We start from the raw sequence: 14,742 nt of genomic DNA on the forward strand, positions 1-14,742 counted from the left end.
CTGACTCCCTGGCTGGCTCCCTGGCTGGCTCCCTGGCTGGCTCCCTGGCTGGCTCCCTGGCTGGCTCCCTGGCTGACTCCCTGGCTGGCTCCCTGGCTGGCTCCCTGGCTGGCTCCCTGGCTGGCTCCCTGACTGACTCCCTGGCTGGCTCCCTGGCTGGCTCCCTGGCTGACTCCCTGGCTGGCTCCCTGGCTGGCTCCCTGGCTGGCTCCCTGGCTGACTCCCTGGCTGGCTCCCTGGCTGACTCCCTGACTGACTCCCTGGCTGGCTCCCTGGCTGGCTCCCTGGCTGGCTCCCTGACTGACTCCCTGGCTGGCTCCCTGGCTGGCTCCCTGGCTGGCTCCCTGGCTGGCTCCCTGGCTGACTCCCTGGCTGACTCCCTGACTGACTCCCTGGCTGGCTCCCTGGCTGGCTCCCTGGCTGACTCCCTGACTGACTCCCTGGCTGACTCCCTGGCTGACTCCCTGACTGACTCCCTGGCTGACTCCCTGGCTGACTCCCTGGCTGACTCCCTGGCTGGCTCCCTGGCTGACTCCCTGGCTGACTCCCTGACTGACTCCCTGACTGACTCCCTGGCTGACTCCCTGGCTGGCTCCCTGGCTGGCTCCCTGGCTGGCTCCCTGGCTGGCTCCCTGGCTGGCTCCCTGGCTGACTCCCTGGCTGACTCCCTGGCTGACTCCCTGGCTGACTCCCTGGCTGGCTCCCTGGCTGGCTCCCTGGCTGTCTCCCTGGCTGACTCCCTGGCTGACTCCCTGGCTGGCTCCCTGACTGACTCCCTGGCTGGCTCCCTGGCTGGCTCCCTGGCTGGCTCCCTGGCTGGCTCCCTGGCTGACTCCCTGACTGACTCCCTGGCTGGCTCCCTGGCTGGCTCCCTGGCTGACTCCCTGGCTGGCTCCCTGGCTGACTCCCTGGCTGACTCCCTGGCTGACTCCCTGGCTGACTCCCTGGCTGACTCCCTGGCTGGCTCCCTGGCTGACTCCCTGACTGACTCCCTGGCTGACTCCCTGGCTGACTCCCTGGCTGGCTCCCTGGCTGGCTCCCTGGCTGGCTCCCTGGCTGGCTCCCTGGCTGACTCCCTGACTGACTCCCTGGCTGACTCCCTGGCTGACTCCCTGGCTGGCTCCCTGGCTGGCTCCCTGGCTGGCTCCCTGGCTGACTCCCTGGCTGACTCCCTGGCTGGCTCCCTGACTGACTCCCTGGCTGACTCCCTGGCTGACTCCCTGGCTGGCTCCCTGGCTGGCTCCCTGGCTGGCTCCCTGGCTGACTCCCTGACTGACTCCCTGGCTGGCTCGCTGACTGGCTGGCTGAAAGGAGAGGACAGCAGAGTGGTCAGAGCTAAGAGTTCAGCCTGGCCACAGGAGAGGCAGGACTCAAATAACTGGGTCCACACGCACATACATAAACACACACAAACACACACATACACTGAGTGAACGGGTGCAGGGCGTCATTGATTGATTAGCATAGGGAGAATGGCTGGGCTCCTTTTGACAACCTGAGATTACGGCTCAGCACAGGGCTTAAATTGCTTACCTTCCTCTGGCTAAGGAAGGCTCGGCTTTCAAAATACAGGTTTGTCAGGTTACTGTAATCTATGTGCTGTTGAAAATGGTGTTTTACCAGAATAAAAGTAAGCTACCAGAGACACAACTCTCATCTGGCTATCGCCTACCTGCTGACAGGGGCTTGCAATAGATTTGATTTTGATTGTTTAAATCAAACTTTATTTGTCACATGCGCCGATTACTTACAATCCCTTAACCAACAGTGCAGTTCAAGAAGAGTTAAGAAAATATTTACCAAATAAACTAAAGTAAAAAAGAATAAAAAGTAACACAGTAACATAACAATAACGAGGCTATATATCAAATGTAATGGTAGCCATTTGATTAATTGTTCAGCAGTCTTATGGCTTGGGGGTAGAATCTGTTAAGGAGCCTTTTGGTCCTAGACTTGGCGCTCTGGTACCGCTTGCCGTGCAGTAGCAGAGAGAACAGTCTATGACTAGGGTGGCTGGAGTCTTTGACAATTGGTAGGGCCTTCCTCTGACACCGCCTATTATATAGGTCCTGGATTGCAGAAAGCTTGGCCCCAGTGATGTACTGGGCCGTACGCACTACCCTCTGTAGCACCTTGCGGTCAGATGCTGAGCAGTTGCCATACCAGACGGTGATGCAACCGGTCAGGATGCTCTCGATGGTGCAGCTGCAGACAATTTTGAGGATCTGGAGACTCATGCCAAATATTTTAAGTCTCCTGAGGGGGAAAAGGTGTTGTCGTGCCCTCTTCACGACTGGCTTGGTGTGTTTGGACCATGATAGTTCGTTGGTGATGTGGACAGCAAGGAACTTGAAACTCTCGACCAGCTCCACTACAGCCCCGTTGATGTTAATGGGGGCCTGTTCGCCCTGCCTTTTCCTGTAGTCCACGATCAGCTCCTTTGTCTTCTCACATTGAGGGAGAGGTTATTGTCCTGGCACCACATTGCTGTCTCATCGTTGTCGGTGATCAGGCCTACCACTGTTGGGTCGTCAGCAAATGTAATGATGGTGTTGGAGTCGTGTTTGGCCATGCAGTTGTGGGCGAACAGGGAGACTAAGTACACACCCCTGAGGGGCCCCAGTGATGAGGATCAGCGTGGCAGACGTGTTGTTGCCTACCCTTACCACCTGGGGGCGGCCTGTCAGGAAGCCCAGGAACCAGTTGCAGAGGGAGGTGCCAGGGTCCTTAGCTTAGTGATGAGCTTCGTGGGCACTATGGTGTTGAACGCTGAGCAGTAGTCAATGAACATCATTCTCACATAGGTTTTCCTTTTGTCCAGGTGGGAAAGGGCAGTGTGGAGTGCGATTGAGATTTCGTCATCTGTGGATCTGTTGGCTACCGACGTGAGTGCTACCGGGCAGTAATCATTTAGGTAGATTAATTTTGCTTCCTTGGGTACATGGACTATGGTGGTCTGCTTGAAACATGTAGGTATTACAGACTTGGTCAGGGAGAGGTTGAAAATGTCAGTGAAGACACTTGCCAGCTGGTCCGCGCATACTTTGAGTACACGTCCTGGTAATCCATCTGGTCCCGCAGCTTTCTGAATATTGACCTGTTTAAAGGTCTTGCTTACATTGGCTACCGAGAGCGTTTTCACACAGTCGTCCAGAACAGCTGGTGCTCTTGTGCATGCTTCAGTGTTGCTTGCCTCGAAGCGAGCATAAAAGGCATTTAGCTCATCTGGTAGGCTCACGTCACTGGGCAGCTCACGTCTGGGTTTTCCTTTTGTAGTCCGTAATAGTTTTCAAGCCCTGTCACATCCGACGAGCGTCAGAGCTGGTGTAGTAGGATTCAATCTTAGTCCTGTATTGACGCTTTGCTTGTTTGATGGTTCATCTGAGGGCATAGCGGGATTTCTTATAAGAGTCCGGATTAGTGTCCCGCTCCTTGAAAGCGGCAGCTCTAGCCTTTAGCTCGATGTGGATGTTGCCTGTAATCATCTGCCCACTTCCGTATTGAGCGGTCACTGGTACTTCCTGCTTTAGTTTTTTCTTGTAAGCAGGAATCAGGAGGATGGAATTATGGTCAGATTTGCCAAGTGTCGGGCTTGTATGCATCTCTGTGTGTGGAGTGAAGGTGGTGTAGAGTTTTTTTGGTCCTCTGGTTGCACATGTAACATTCTGGTAAAAATCTGGTAAAACTAATTTAAGTTTGCCAGCATTAAAGTCCCCGGCCACTAGGAACGTTGCTTCTGGGTGAGCATTTTCTTGTTTGCTTATGCCCTTATAGAGTTGGTTGAGTGCGGTCTTAGTGTCAGCATCGGTCTGTGGTGGTAAATAGACGGCTACAAATAATATAGATGAGAACTCTCTTGGTAGATAGTGTGGTCTACAGCTTATTATAAGGTACTCAGACGAGCAATACCTCAAGACTTCTTTAAAGATTCACCATCCGCAATAGTTTTGGTAGTTTTGCTTTAAATAATCAGAGCGTACAAAACATTAAGAACACCTGTTCTTTCCATGACATTGACTGACCAGGTGAATCCAGGTGAAAGATATGATCCCTTATTCATGTCACCTGTTAAATCCACTTCAATCAGTATAGATAAAGGGTAGAAGACAGGTTAAAGAAGGATTTTCAAGCCTTGAGACAATTGAGACATGGATTGTGTATGTGTCCCATTCAGAGGGTGAATGGGCAAGACAAAAGATTTAAGTGCCTTTGAATGGGGTATGGTAGTAGGTGCTAGGTGCAACGGTTTGAGTGTGTCAAAAACTGCAACGCTGCTGGGTTTTTCAAGCTAAACAGTTTCCCGTGTGTATCAAGAATGGTATCAAGAATGGTCCACCACCCAAAGGACATCCAGCCAACAGCATCCCTGTGGAACGCTTTGAACACCTCAAAATGATTGACACCCCTAAAGATTCTTATAAATAAAGTAGTCAAAAGTTTTTAGTATTTGATCCCATATTCCTAGCAGGTAATGACTACATCAAGCTTGTGACTTGCAGTTTTTACCATGATTATGGATAATCCTGAATGAAACGTGAAAGTTACAGAGGGTCAAATATCATACCTCGAAGACATGCTAACCTCCCCTGTTATTGGTAATGTTGAGAGGTTAGCATGACTTGGATGTATGATATTTGGCCCTCTGTAACTTTTTCACTCATCATTATTCATCCATTTTAATCCCCCATTGTAAAACAATAAAATGTAAAACAATAACATGTAGAACAATAAAATGTGAAGAAATCCAGTAGTGTAGTCTTTCTATACGCGCTGTAAAATAATATATAATTTACCAATTGTTTTTGCATACAGTATAACTCAGTATTTTTATTATTTATTTTATAAAGTCATTATTACTCATATTTATTAAGGGTGTTGATAATTTCGGACTCCACTGTACACACATACAGTGCTAAAACGTATTCACACCCCTTGACCTTTTCCACATTTTGTTGTTACAGCCTGAATTTAAAATGTGTAACAGAATAACAAATATTTTTAAATATGCATCCTGTTTTCAATAAGCACTAAATTAAAACTGCAAAAAATTGTGGCAAAGAAATTCACTTTATACTGTATCCTGAATACAAAGCGTTATGTTTGGGGCAAATCCAACACAAGAATAATGTGCAAATATGCTAATATTGTAATAATCCAGGTATGCAAAGCTCTTAGAGACTTACCCAGTAAGACTCACACCGCTGCCAAAGGTGATTCTAACATCTTTTGACTCAGGCGTGTGAAAACTTATGTCAATTAGATATTTCTGTATTTCATTTTTCTAAAAATGAGCAAAACAAATGAAAACATGTTTTCACTTTGTCATTATAGGGTATTGTGTGTAGATGGGAGATATTTAAATATATGTAATCCATTTTGAATTCGGGTTGTAACCCAACAGAATGTGTAATAAGTCAAAGGGTATGAATACTTTCTGAAGGCACTGTACATACATACACGCACACTGTGTAAAGTGTATATCTTTGTGAACAACGTAACATAACTGTATGTAATGGGTTATACAGTAAAGCTGCTTGAAGCTTTCCTAAATTAAAACCACCAACACGTACATAATACATGAGTCCGTTTCTGTTATGACATGGACTTAAAATTTAAACAACGTGTTGAAACTTTGTTGCTCCTTTTGCTGAAACAAGCAACAAATGAGTCTTTGGTTGCCTAGGCCTCCCACAATGCAGTAGCAGCACACATAGAAATATAATGAATAGAACGACCTTGGACCCTCTACTCTCTGGCAACTTGAAGGTCTTCACTATTTCCCACAGCCACAAAGTCTCTAATTTCTAAAATGTATCTTATTAAAATGTTATTTTAGATCTAACTTTAACCCTAACTTTAACCAAACTGCTAACCTTAAATTAAGACCAAAAAGCATTTTTTTTATTATATATTGTTACGATATTGCCTATTTTGACTTTGTGGTTGTGCTATCTAGTGGAAACCCAATTTGACTGGTAAAGTCATTGCAATGCAATAGTTTCCATGTTAATGTAGATTGTTCATTCAAATGATGTTAACTGATGTGGCTCATGTAATGGAATGTATTTTTTTGTAATGTCACTTGAGTTGAATCAACAAATCACAGGACATATTGATGGGTACACTTGCTGCTTTTACTTCCTGCTTTGCTCTTCTGTGTACACTCTCAATGGCCTCCAGTCCACCCATTATGCCATCATTGTCTTAAATGGGGACGACCGTTATATATTCATTTTATGTATATGGCAGCACATGCGGAGCAGAGGAGAAAATGTGCGTCTAATTATTTGAATATTAATTGTTTGCTATTCGAACGGTTATTACGGAGACCATGATCATTTGGCTGGCCAATTACCATCATCCAAAATTCCATGACAGTCACAGTCCTAGCAAGCACATAATAGGCAGTTATAAATACACATTAACCTGATTCAGAAACATACCATTACACACGTAAAGTACAGGTGTACTTTTGCAATACATAGGTTTTTCAATTGTTTTTTAATAAATTCATAGACTGTGTATCTCTTTCTCTGTATCTCTCTCTGTCTCTCTCTCGGTCTTTCTGTTCTCTCTCTGTCTGTCACTCTCTCTTTATCTATTTCTGTGTCTCTCTCTCTGTCTGTCTTTGTAGGGTACAGCCCTGGTGTTTGCCCCCACTAGAGGAGACACTCTGGGGGAGTTCTGTCAGCTGGCCGAGGGGACGGGGCTCCAAGTCTGTCGCTATGAGAAGTATGATGAACAGGTGTGGGATCTCCACTTAAAGGTGAGCGAGACGCTTGGTACTGGAGCTAGAGCCCTGTCTGACAGGCCCTGTCCTAACCCTGAAGAGAAATGTGTTCTGTCCTCCAAACCCTTACAGGGAGGGTCTCTTGTCGAAAAACATCAAGGAAAGGGTGCTGTCCAAAGTTTATAAGATGTAGGTAGCCCAGGATCTGAGTATATAGTGCTGTAAAGGCCTTGCACATTGAGAAAGAACAATCTCTAGTGCAGTTGCTATATAATCTTAGTGAAAGAGAGAGCAAGGGAGAGAGAAAGAGGCAGTGTTAAGAGCAGCAGTCAGTGTCCAGCTGGTTAATGGAAGAGCGTGGGTGTGGGCGGCGCCTGGCGCGTGGTGGGCATGATGGCAGGCACACTGAGTGGCCCATTCAACTGCCTGGAACCGTCAGAATGGACCGGCCTACTGAAGGGTAAAAGGGTCTGTCAACAGGACTCGGTCTTTCTTCTCTCAGGGGTATTGTATCCTACAATGGAGGTCTGGAGTACTGCTGGTTTTCTGTTATACCTGATAATTTATTGCACCCACCTGGTCTCCCAGGTCTAAATCAGTCCCTGATTAGAGCAGTGGAACTGGCTTTGAGGTCCAGATTTGAATTTGAGGTCTCTATTCTATGAGTGATTGAGCTGCAGCCTTTTGAGCTCCCACCATTCTGCTGGGCTGTGGGCGACCAAGGACTGATAATAATAATGTATTGGATTAATTTAGCGACTTTCTACATACTGATGTACTCAAAGTGCTTTACATACAGTAGTAAGCGGGAAACTCTCCTCTCTCTGGCAGTCTGTGAGGTTACCTAGGCCATGAGAAAGTAATTTATACTAATGGTATAAATGGTTCAGTAGAGATTGAATGTGGTTCTGGTTAAAGCTTAAACACACTGGTAGGATTGTCAAACGTTTGCCTGGCAGCAGTACTTAGCATCTCTGAACCTAGTGTCGGCAGTCAATCTCTTTTGTGTTCACACAGCAAAGACCAAGTTGTCAGCCACTAAGCCTTGTTCAAATACTCCAAACCAGAAGGTGGCAGTAGCGTTGTTTGGCAATGCATGTCCGTGTGTGTTGCTTATAGTCTAGATTCCAATGTCAGCTAGCTGCGCTACTGTTGCTATTTTGCAGAAGGCCCTTGTTTATACTAGCCAAATAGCTACAGCTAGATAACTACCTAGCAAGATGAATTCACTCTCCATAATCCCATACTGCCAGTGCCAGCCCATAGTCAAATGTTTAGATAGCTAACAAATGTTAGCATATTCACTAGCTATCACAACATAGCTAGCTAGCTTGCTAAGGACACTGCACTAACTTGGGAGTTTATACAGGCAGCTGTTTCATTTAAACTAGCTAATCCATTGTGATGAATTATAATGTCAATACTAGCTACAGTGGTTAGCTAGCTTGAAGAAAGTATTTAGTGTTGTGTGCATGGCGTCTGTGCACTTAGGTAGCTACCATCCCATAACCTACATTGCATATGAAGTGTGACTAGCTCATCCGTGGATCTATGAATAAAATACCCACTTTTTGTATTATTTGTTTTTGTTGGCTCCCCCACATGGGAGTTCGTGCTCTCTGATTGGGTGAAAGTCAAGTTTTTGGCCACTGATGAGCATTGTGATTGTACAAGTAGAAACAGTAGGTTTGTTGCTACCGGGTTGGCACGCAGCAGGTACCGCTTTTGTTCTAGCAAGAGAAGGAACGGCCTCCCACTGTGATAAGTACATACCGGAAGTCTATCAGCAGTGAGATTATCGGTGTGTTTCATGCTTTAGACGGTTAAGGTTTGTTGTCTTTGTCCCTATGGCGTCATGACAGCTATAAATTATATAGACCGACGAGGTAACAGACAGACCTACTAGGTAATAGACAGACAGACAGTGGAATATAAAGTGGCACTTAGAAGCCCATTAGTCGGGGGATTAGCCAGCAGGGTGGGGCGGGTTCAGGTTTCTCTCCAATTAGCAGCCTGGTCCTGGGACTGACCTCTAGGTGGGACTGGGGTCAGGGTTCAACAGTTAGGATGGGAACATGCAACATTACAGAATGTTCAGATAATGACCATGTTGTCAGGTGGGATGGGATAGTTAGTATAGCAGGCAGCCAGTATCAGGCAGGTCCCCGTGATCTAAGTCAGTATTCGACGTCCATCCACATCTGAGGAAGTCAGGAGATGATGTGGAAACCGGCCACTAGGGGCAACAGTGAGCGCTTTTACCTTCAAGCAATGGACGGGGATGGTGGATGGGCGTAAGCATCTGCCTCTGGTTCCAAAGGTTTTCGAATCCAGTGATAAAGTTGTTTTTGATATTTTTGTTTTAAGCCTATCCCAAACCTTAACCCTTATTTTAACCATTCGGAGTTAATGCCTAACCTTAAGAATTCTGAGTGAGTTAATTACTAAACTTAACCTTGAAACGATACAGAAAAGTAACCAAACACTTCAAAATTTGAGGTTTGGAGCAACTTCGAAATTTGAAGTTTGAGAAACATGGATGAACATCTAATTCTGACATGAGACTGAGAGCTTGTTGGCCAGTATATAGGGTGCCTCCCTTCATAACATGACACAGTATTTACAGTACCAGTCAAAAGTTTGGACATAGCTACTCATTCATGGTTTTTCTATATTTTAACCATTTTTCTACATTCTAGAATAATAGTGAAGACACCCAAACTATGAAATAACACATATGGAATCATGTAGTAACCCAAAAAAGTGTTAAACAAATCAAAATAGATTTTAGATTCTTCCGTAGCCACCCTTTGCCTTGATTACAGCTTTGCCCACTCTTGGCATTCTCTCAACCAGCTTCACCTGGAATGCTTTTCCAACAGTCTTGAAACAGTTCCCACATATGCTGAGCACTTGTTGGCTGATTTTCCTTCACTCTGCAGTCCAATTCACCCCAAACCATATCAATTGAGTTGAGGTCGTGAGATTGTGGAGGCCAGGTCATTTGATGCAGCACTCCATCACTCTCCTTCTTGGTTAAATAGCCCTTACACAGCCTGGAGGTGTGTTGGGTAATTGTCCTGTTGAAAAACAAATCATTGTCCCAATAAGCGCAAACCAGATGGGATGGCGTATTGCTGCAGAATGCTGTGGTAGCCATGCTGGTTAAGTGTGCCTTGAATTCTAAATAAATCACTGACAGTGTCACCAGCAAAGTACCCCCACACCATCACACCTCCTCCTCCATGCTTCACGGTAGGAACCACACATGCGGAGATCATCCGTTCACCTACTCTGCCTCTCACAAAGACACAGCGGTTAGAACCAAAAATCTCAATTTCGGACTCATCAGACAAAATGACAGATTTCCACCAGTCTGATATCCATTGCTAGTGTTTCTTGGCCCAAGCAAGTCTCTTCTTATTATTGGTGTCCTTTAGTAGTGGTTTCTTTGCAGCAATTTGACCATGAAGGCCTGATTCACGCAGTCTCCTCTGAACAGTTGATGTTGAGATGTGTCTGTTACTTGAACTCTGTGAAGCATTTATTTGGGCTGCAATCTGAGGTGCGGAGTGTAAATTCATTGAAGTTACTCTAATGAACTTATCCTTTGCGCTTGAGGTAACTATGGGTCTTCCTTTCCTGTGGCGGTCCTCATGAGAGCCAGTTTCATCATAGCGTTTGATGGTTTTTCCGACTGCACTTGAAGTAACGTTCAAAGTTCTTGAAACGTTCCGTAGTGACTGACCATCAGGTCTTCAAGTAATGATGGACTGTCATTTCTTTTTGCTTATTTGAGCTGTTCTTGCCATAATATTGGCTTGGTCTTTTACCAAATAGGGCTATCTTCTGTATACCACCCCTACCTTGTCACAACACAACTGATTGGCTCAAACGCATTAAGAAGGAAATAAATTCCACAAATGTACTTTTAACAAGGCACACCTGTTAATTGAAATGCATTCCAGGTGACTACCTCATGAAGCTGGTTGAGAGAATGCCAAGTGTGGAAAACTGTCATCAAGGGTGGGTGGCTACTTTGAAGAATCTCAAATATATTTTGATTTGTTTAACACCATGTTGGTTACTGTATGATTCCATATGTTATTTTATAGATTTGATGTCTTCACTAGTATTCTACAATGTATAAAATAGTAAAACAATAAAGAAAAACCCTTGAATGAGTAGGTGTGTCTAAACTTTGGACCAGTACTGTACATTGAATGTCCTCTATTAACCAGTAGATTCTCAGGTGCCAAGGAACTCTTAACACACTCCTTTTTTTTAAACGCATACACACACACACACACAGTCTCTCTCTCCACCACCTCCTCTTCATTGTGCCCTTGATGTACCTGAAGTCTGCTGGGGTCTTTGTTGGAGCTGGACCACATACGGTTTCTCTGTGTAGATAATGATGGGAGACCAGAGGGGGCGGGAGAGCTGAGTCAAGTGTCCCACTCCCATGGTCTTTGTGCAATTACACAGAGGTGTGTGTTTCTGGGTCTTTCTGTGTGTGCGTGCATGTGTGTGTGTGTGCGTGCATCATAAGGCCAACGCACACACACACACAGGGTCAGCTGCTGTGTGTGGATATAGCGGCAGGCTGAAGTGGCCTCATCATATCAGAAAGTGATTAATTCTCCTCTGCTTATCTTCTGATGAACATTCTGCCCCCTGTGTGTCAGCTGATATATGTGCACGCAGGACACACACCACTAAGACTTCTATCACACCCAGCAGATGACTTCAACACACACATGCACGCAGACGCACGCACACACACACAAACACCATAAGATACACAGCCTACAGGAAGGAGGTGGTCAGAGACTTAGCAGTGTGGTGCCTGGACAACAACCTCTCCCTCAAAGTTAGTAAGACCAAGGAGCTGTTGTCGACTATAGGAGAATAAGGGGAGAGCAGCGACGGGGCTGTAGTGGAGCAGGTCGAGAGCTTCACGTTCCTTGGCGTCCACATCACTAAGGACTTAACATGGTTCACACACACCCGCACAATCAAGAAAAGGACACGACAGCTCTTCTTTCCCCTCAGGAGGCTTAAAATATTTGGCTTTGGGCCTCAGATCCTCCAAAAGTTCTACAGCTGCACCACAGAGAGCATCTTGACTGGTTGCAGCACCGCCTGGTAGGGCAAATGCACTCCCCTCAACCGCAAAGCCCTACAGAGAGTGGTACGAACAGCCCAGTACATCACTGAGACTGAGATCCCTGACATCCAGGACCTCTATGTCAGGTGGTGTCAGAGGAAGGCCTGAAAAATTGTCAGACTCCAGCCACCCAAGTCATACTGTTCACTCTGCTATCATCAGGCAAACGGTACCAAAGCATCGGCAATCGGAACAACAGCTTCTACCCCCAAGCCATAAGACCGCTAAATAGCCAGGCTGCTAAATAGTCAATTAATTGTACCCAAACTATCTGTACTGTCTCTATCTTGCACTGACCCTATGCAAACTCACTAGACTATATATACACACTCACTCACACACATTCACATACACTACATATGCGCACACACACACACAACACACACACACGCATACTGTCACAACACAAACACACACATACATACATTTTACACACACACGCGCACACACACACTTTTACACTCATCATTTGCTGCTGCTACTCTGTTCTTTATTTTATTCGTATTATTATCTATCCTGATGCCTAGTCACTTTACCCTGCCTTCATGTACATATCTAAAATACCTTATTATTATCTATCCTGATGTCTAGTCACTTTACCCTGCCTTCATGTACATATCTAAAATACCTTATTATTATCTATCCTGATACCTAGTCACTTTACCCTGCCTTCATGTACATATCTAAAATACCTTATTATTATCTATCCTGATGTCTAGTCACTTTACCCTGCCTTCATGTACATATCTAAAATACCTTATTATTATCTATCCTGATGTCTAGTCACTTTACCCTGCCTTCATGTACATATCTAAAATACCTTATTATTATCTATCCTGATACCTAGTCACTTTACCCTGCCTTCATGTACATATCTAAAATACCTTATTATTATCTATCCTGATGCCTAGTCACTTTACCCTGCCTTCATGTACATATCTAAAATACCTTATTATTATCTATCCTGATGTCTAGTCACTTTACCCTGCCTTCATCTACATATCTAAAATACCTTATTATTATCTATCCTGATGTCTAGTCACTTTACCCTGCCTTCATGTACATATCTAAAATACCTTATTATTATCTATCCTGATACCTAGTCACTTTACCCTGCCTTCATCTACATATCTAAAATACCTTATTATTATCTATCCTGATGCCTAGTCACTTTACCCTGCCTTCATGTACATATCTAAAATACCTTATTATTATCTATCCTGATGTCTAGTCACTTTACCCTGCCTTCATGTACATATCTACCTCAAATACCTTATTATTATCTATCCTGATGTCTAGTCACTTTACCCTGCCTTCATCTACATATCTAAAATACCTTATTATTATCTATCCTGATGCCTAGTCACTTTACCCTGCCTTCATGTACATATCTAAAATACCTTATTATTATCTATCCTGATGTCTAGTCACTTTACCCTGCCTTCATGTACATATCTACCTCAAATACCTTATTATTATCTATCCTGATGTCTAGTCACTTTACCCTGCCTTCATCTACATATCTAAAATACCTTATTATTATCTATCCTGATGCCTAGTCACTTTACCCTGCCTTCATCTACATATCTAAAATACCTTATTATTATCTATCCTGATACCTAGTCACTTTACCCTGCCTTCATCTACATATCTAAAATACCTTATTATTATCTATCCTGATGTCTAGTCACTTTACCCTGCCTTCATGTACATATCTACCTCAAATACCTTATTATTATCTATCCTGATGTCTAGTCACTTTACCCTGCCTTCATGTACATATCTACCTCAAATACCTTATTATTATCTATCCTGATGCCTAGTCACTTTACCCTGCCTTTATGTATATATCTACCTCAAATACCTTATTATTATCTATCCTGATGTCTAGTCACTTTACCCTGCCTTCATGTACATATCTAAAATACCTTATTATTATCTATCCTGATACCTAGTCACTTTACCCTGCCTTCATGTACATATCTAAAATACCTTATTATTATCTATCCTGATGCCTAGTCACTTTACCCTGCCTTCATCTACATATCTAAAATACCTTATTATTATCTATCCTGATGTCTAGTCACTTTACCCTGCCTTCATCTACATATCTAAAATACCTTATTATTATGTATCCTGATGTCTAGTCACTTTACCCTGCCTTCATGTACATATCTAAAATACCTTATTATTATCTATCCTGATGTCTAGTCACTTTACCCTGCCTTCATCTACATATCTAAAATACCTTATTATTATCTATCCTGATGTCTAGTCACTTTACCCTGCCTTCATGTACATATCTACCTCAAATACCTTATTATTATCTATCCTGATGCCTAGTCACTTTACCCTGCCTTTATGTATATATCTACCTCAAATACCTTATTATTATCTATCCTGATGTCTAGTCACTTTACCCTGCCTTCATGTACATATCTAAAATACCTTATTATTATCTATCCTGATACCTAGTCACTTTACCCTGCCTTCATCTACATATCTAAAATACCTTATTATTATCTATCCTGATGTCTAGTCACTTTACCCTGCCTTCATGTACATATCTACCTTAAATACCTTATTATTATCTATCCTGATACCTAGTCACTTTACCCTGCCTTCATCTACATATCTAAAATACCTTATTATTATCTATCCTGATGCCTAGTCACTTTACCCTGCCTTCATCTACATATCTAAAATACCTTATTATTATCTATCCTGATGCCTAGTCACTTTACCCTGCCTTCATCTACATATCTAACATACCTTATTATTATCTATCCTGATGTCTAGTCACTTTACCCTGCCTTCATCTACATATCTAAAATACCTTATT

General features: G+C 43.9%; 1 protein-coding gene across 1 annotated transcript in view; it reads left to right on the forward strand.

Moving 5' to 3' along the window:
* Positions 1 to 14,742, forward strand: part of camkmt (calmodulin-lysine N-methyltransferase) — a 262,674-nt gene that overhangs the window by 229,693 nt on the left and 18,239 nt on the right. Inside the window, exon 10 of the mRNA XM_014179982.2 lies at positions 6,635 to 6,766. Within this exon, the coding sequence (XP_014035457.1) occupies positions 6,635 to 6,766 (132 nt within the window). The remainder of the gene's footprint in view (positions 1 to 6,634; positions 6,767 to 14,742) is intronic.

The sequence above is a fragment of the Salmo salar genome, chromosome ssa28 (genome assembly GCF_905237065.1).
Source record: "Salmo salar chromosome ssa28, Ssal_v3.1, whole genome shotgun sequence".
NCBI lineage: Eukaryota > Metazoa > Chordata > Actinopteri > Salmoniformes > Salmonidae > Salmo > Salmo salar.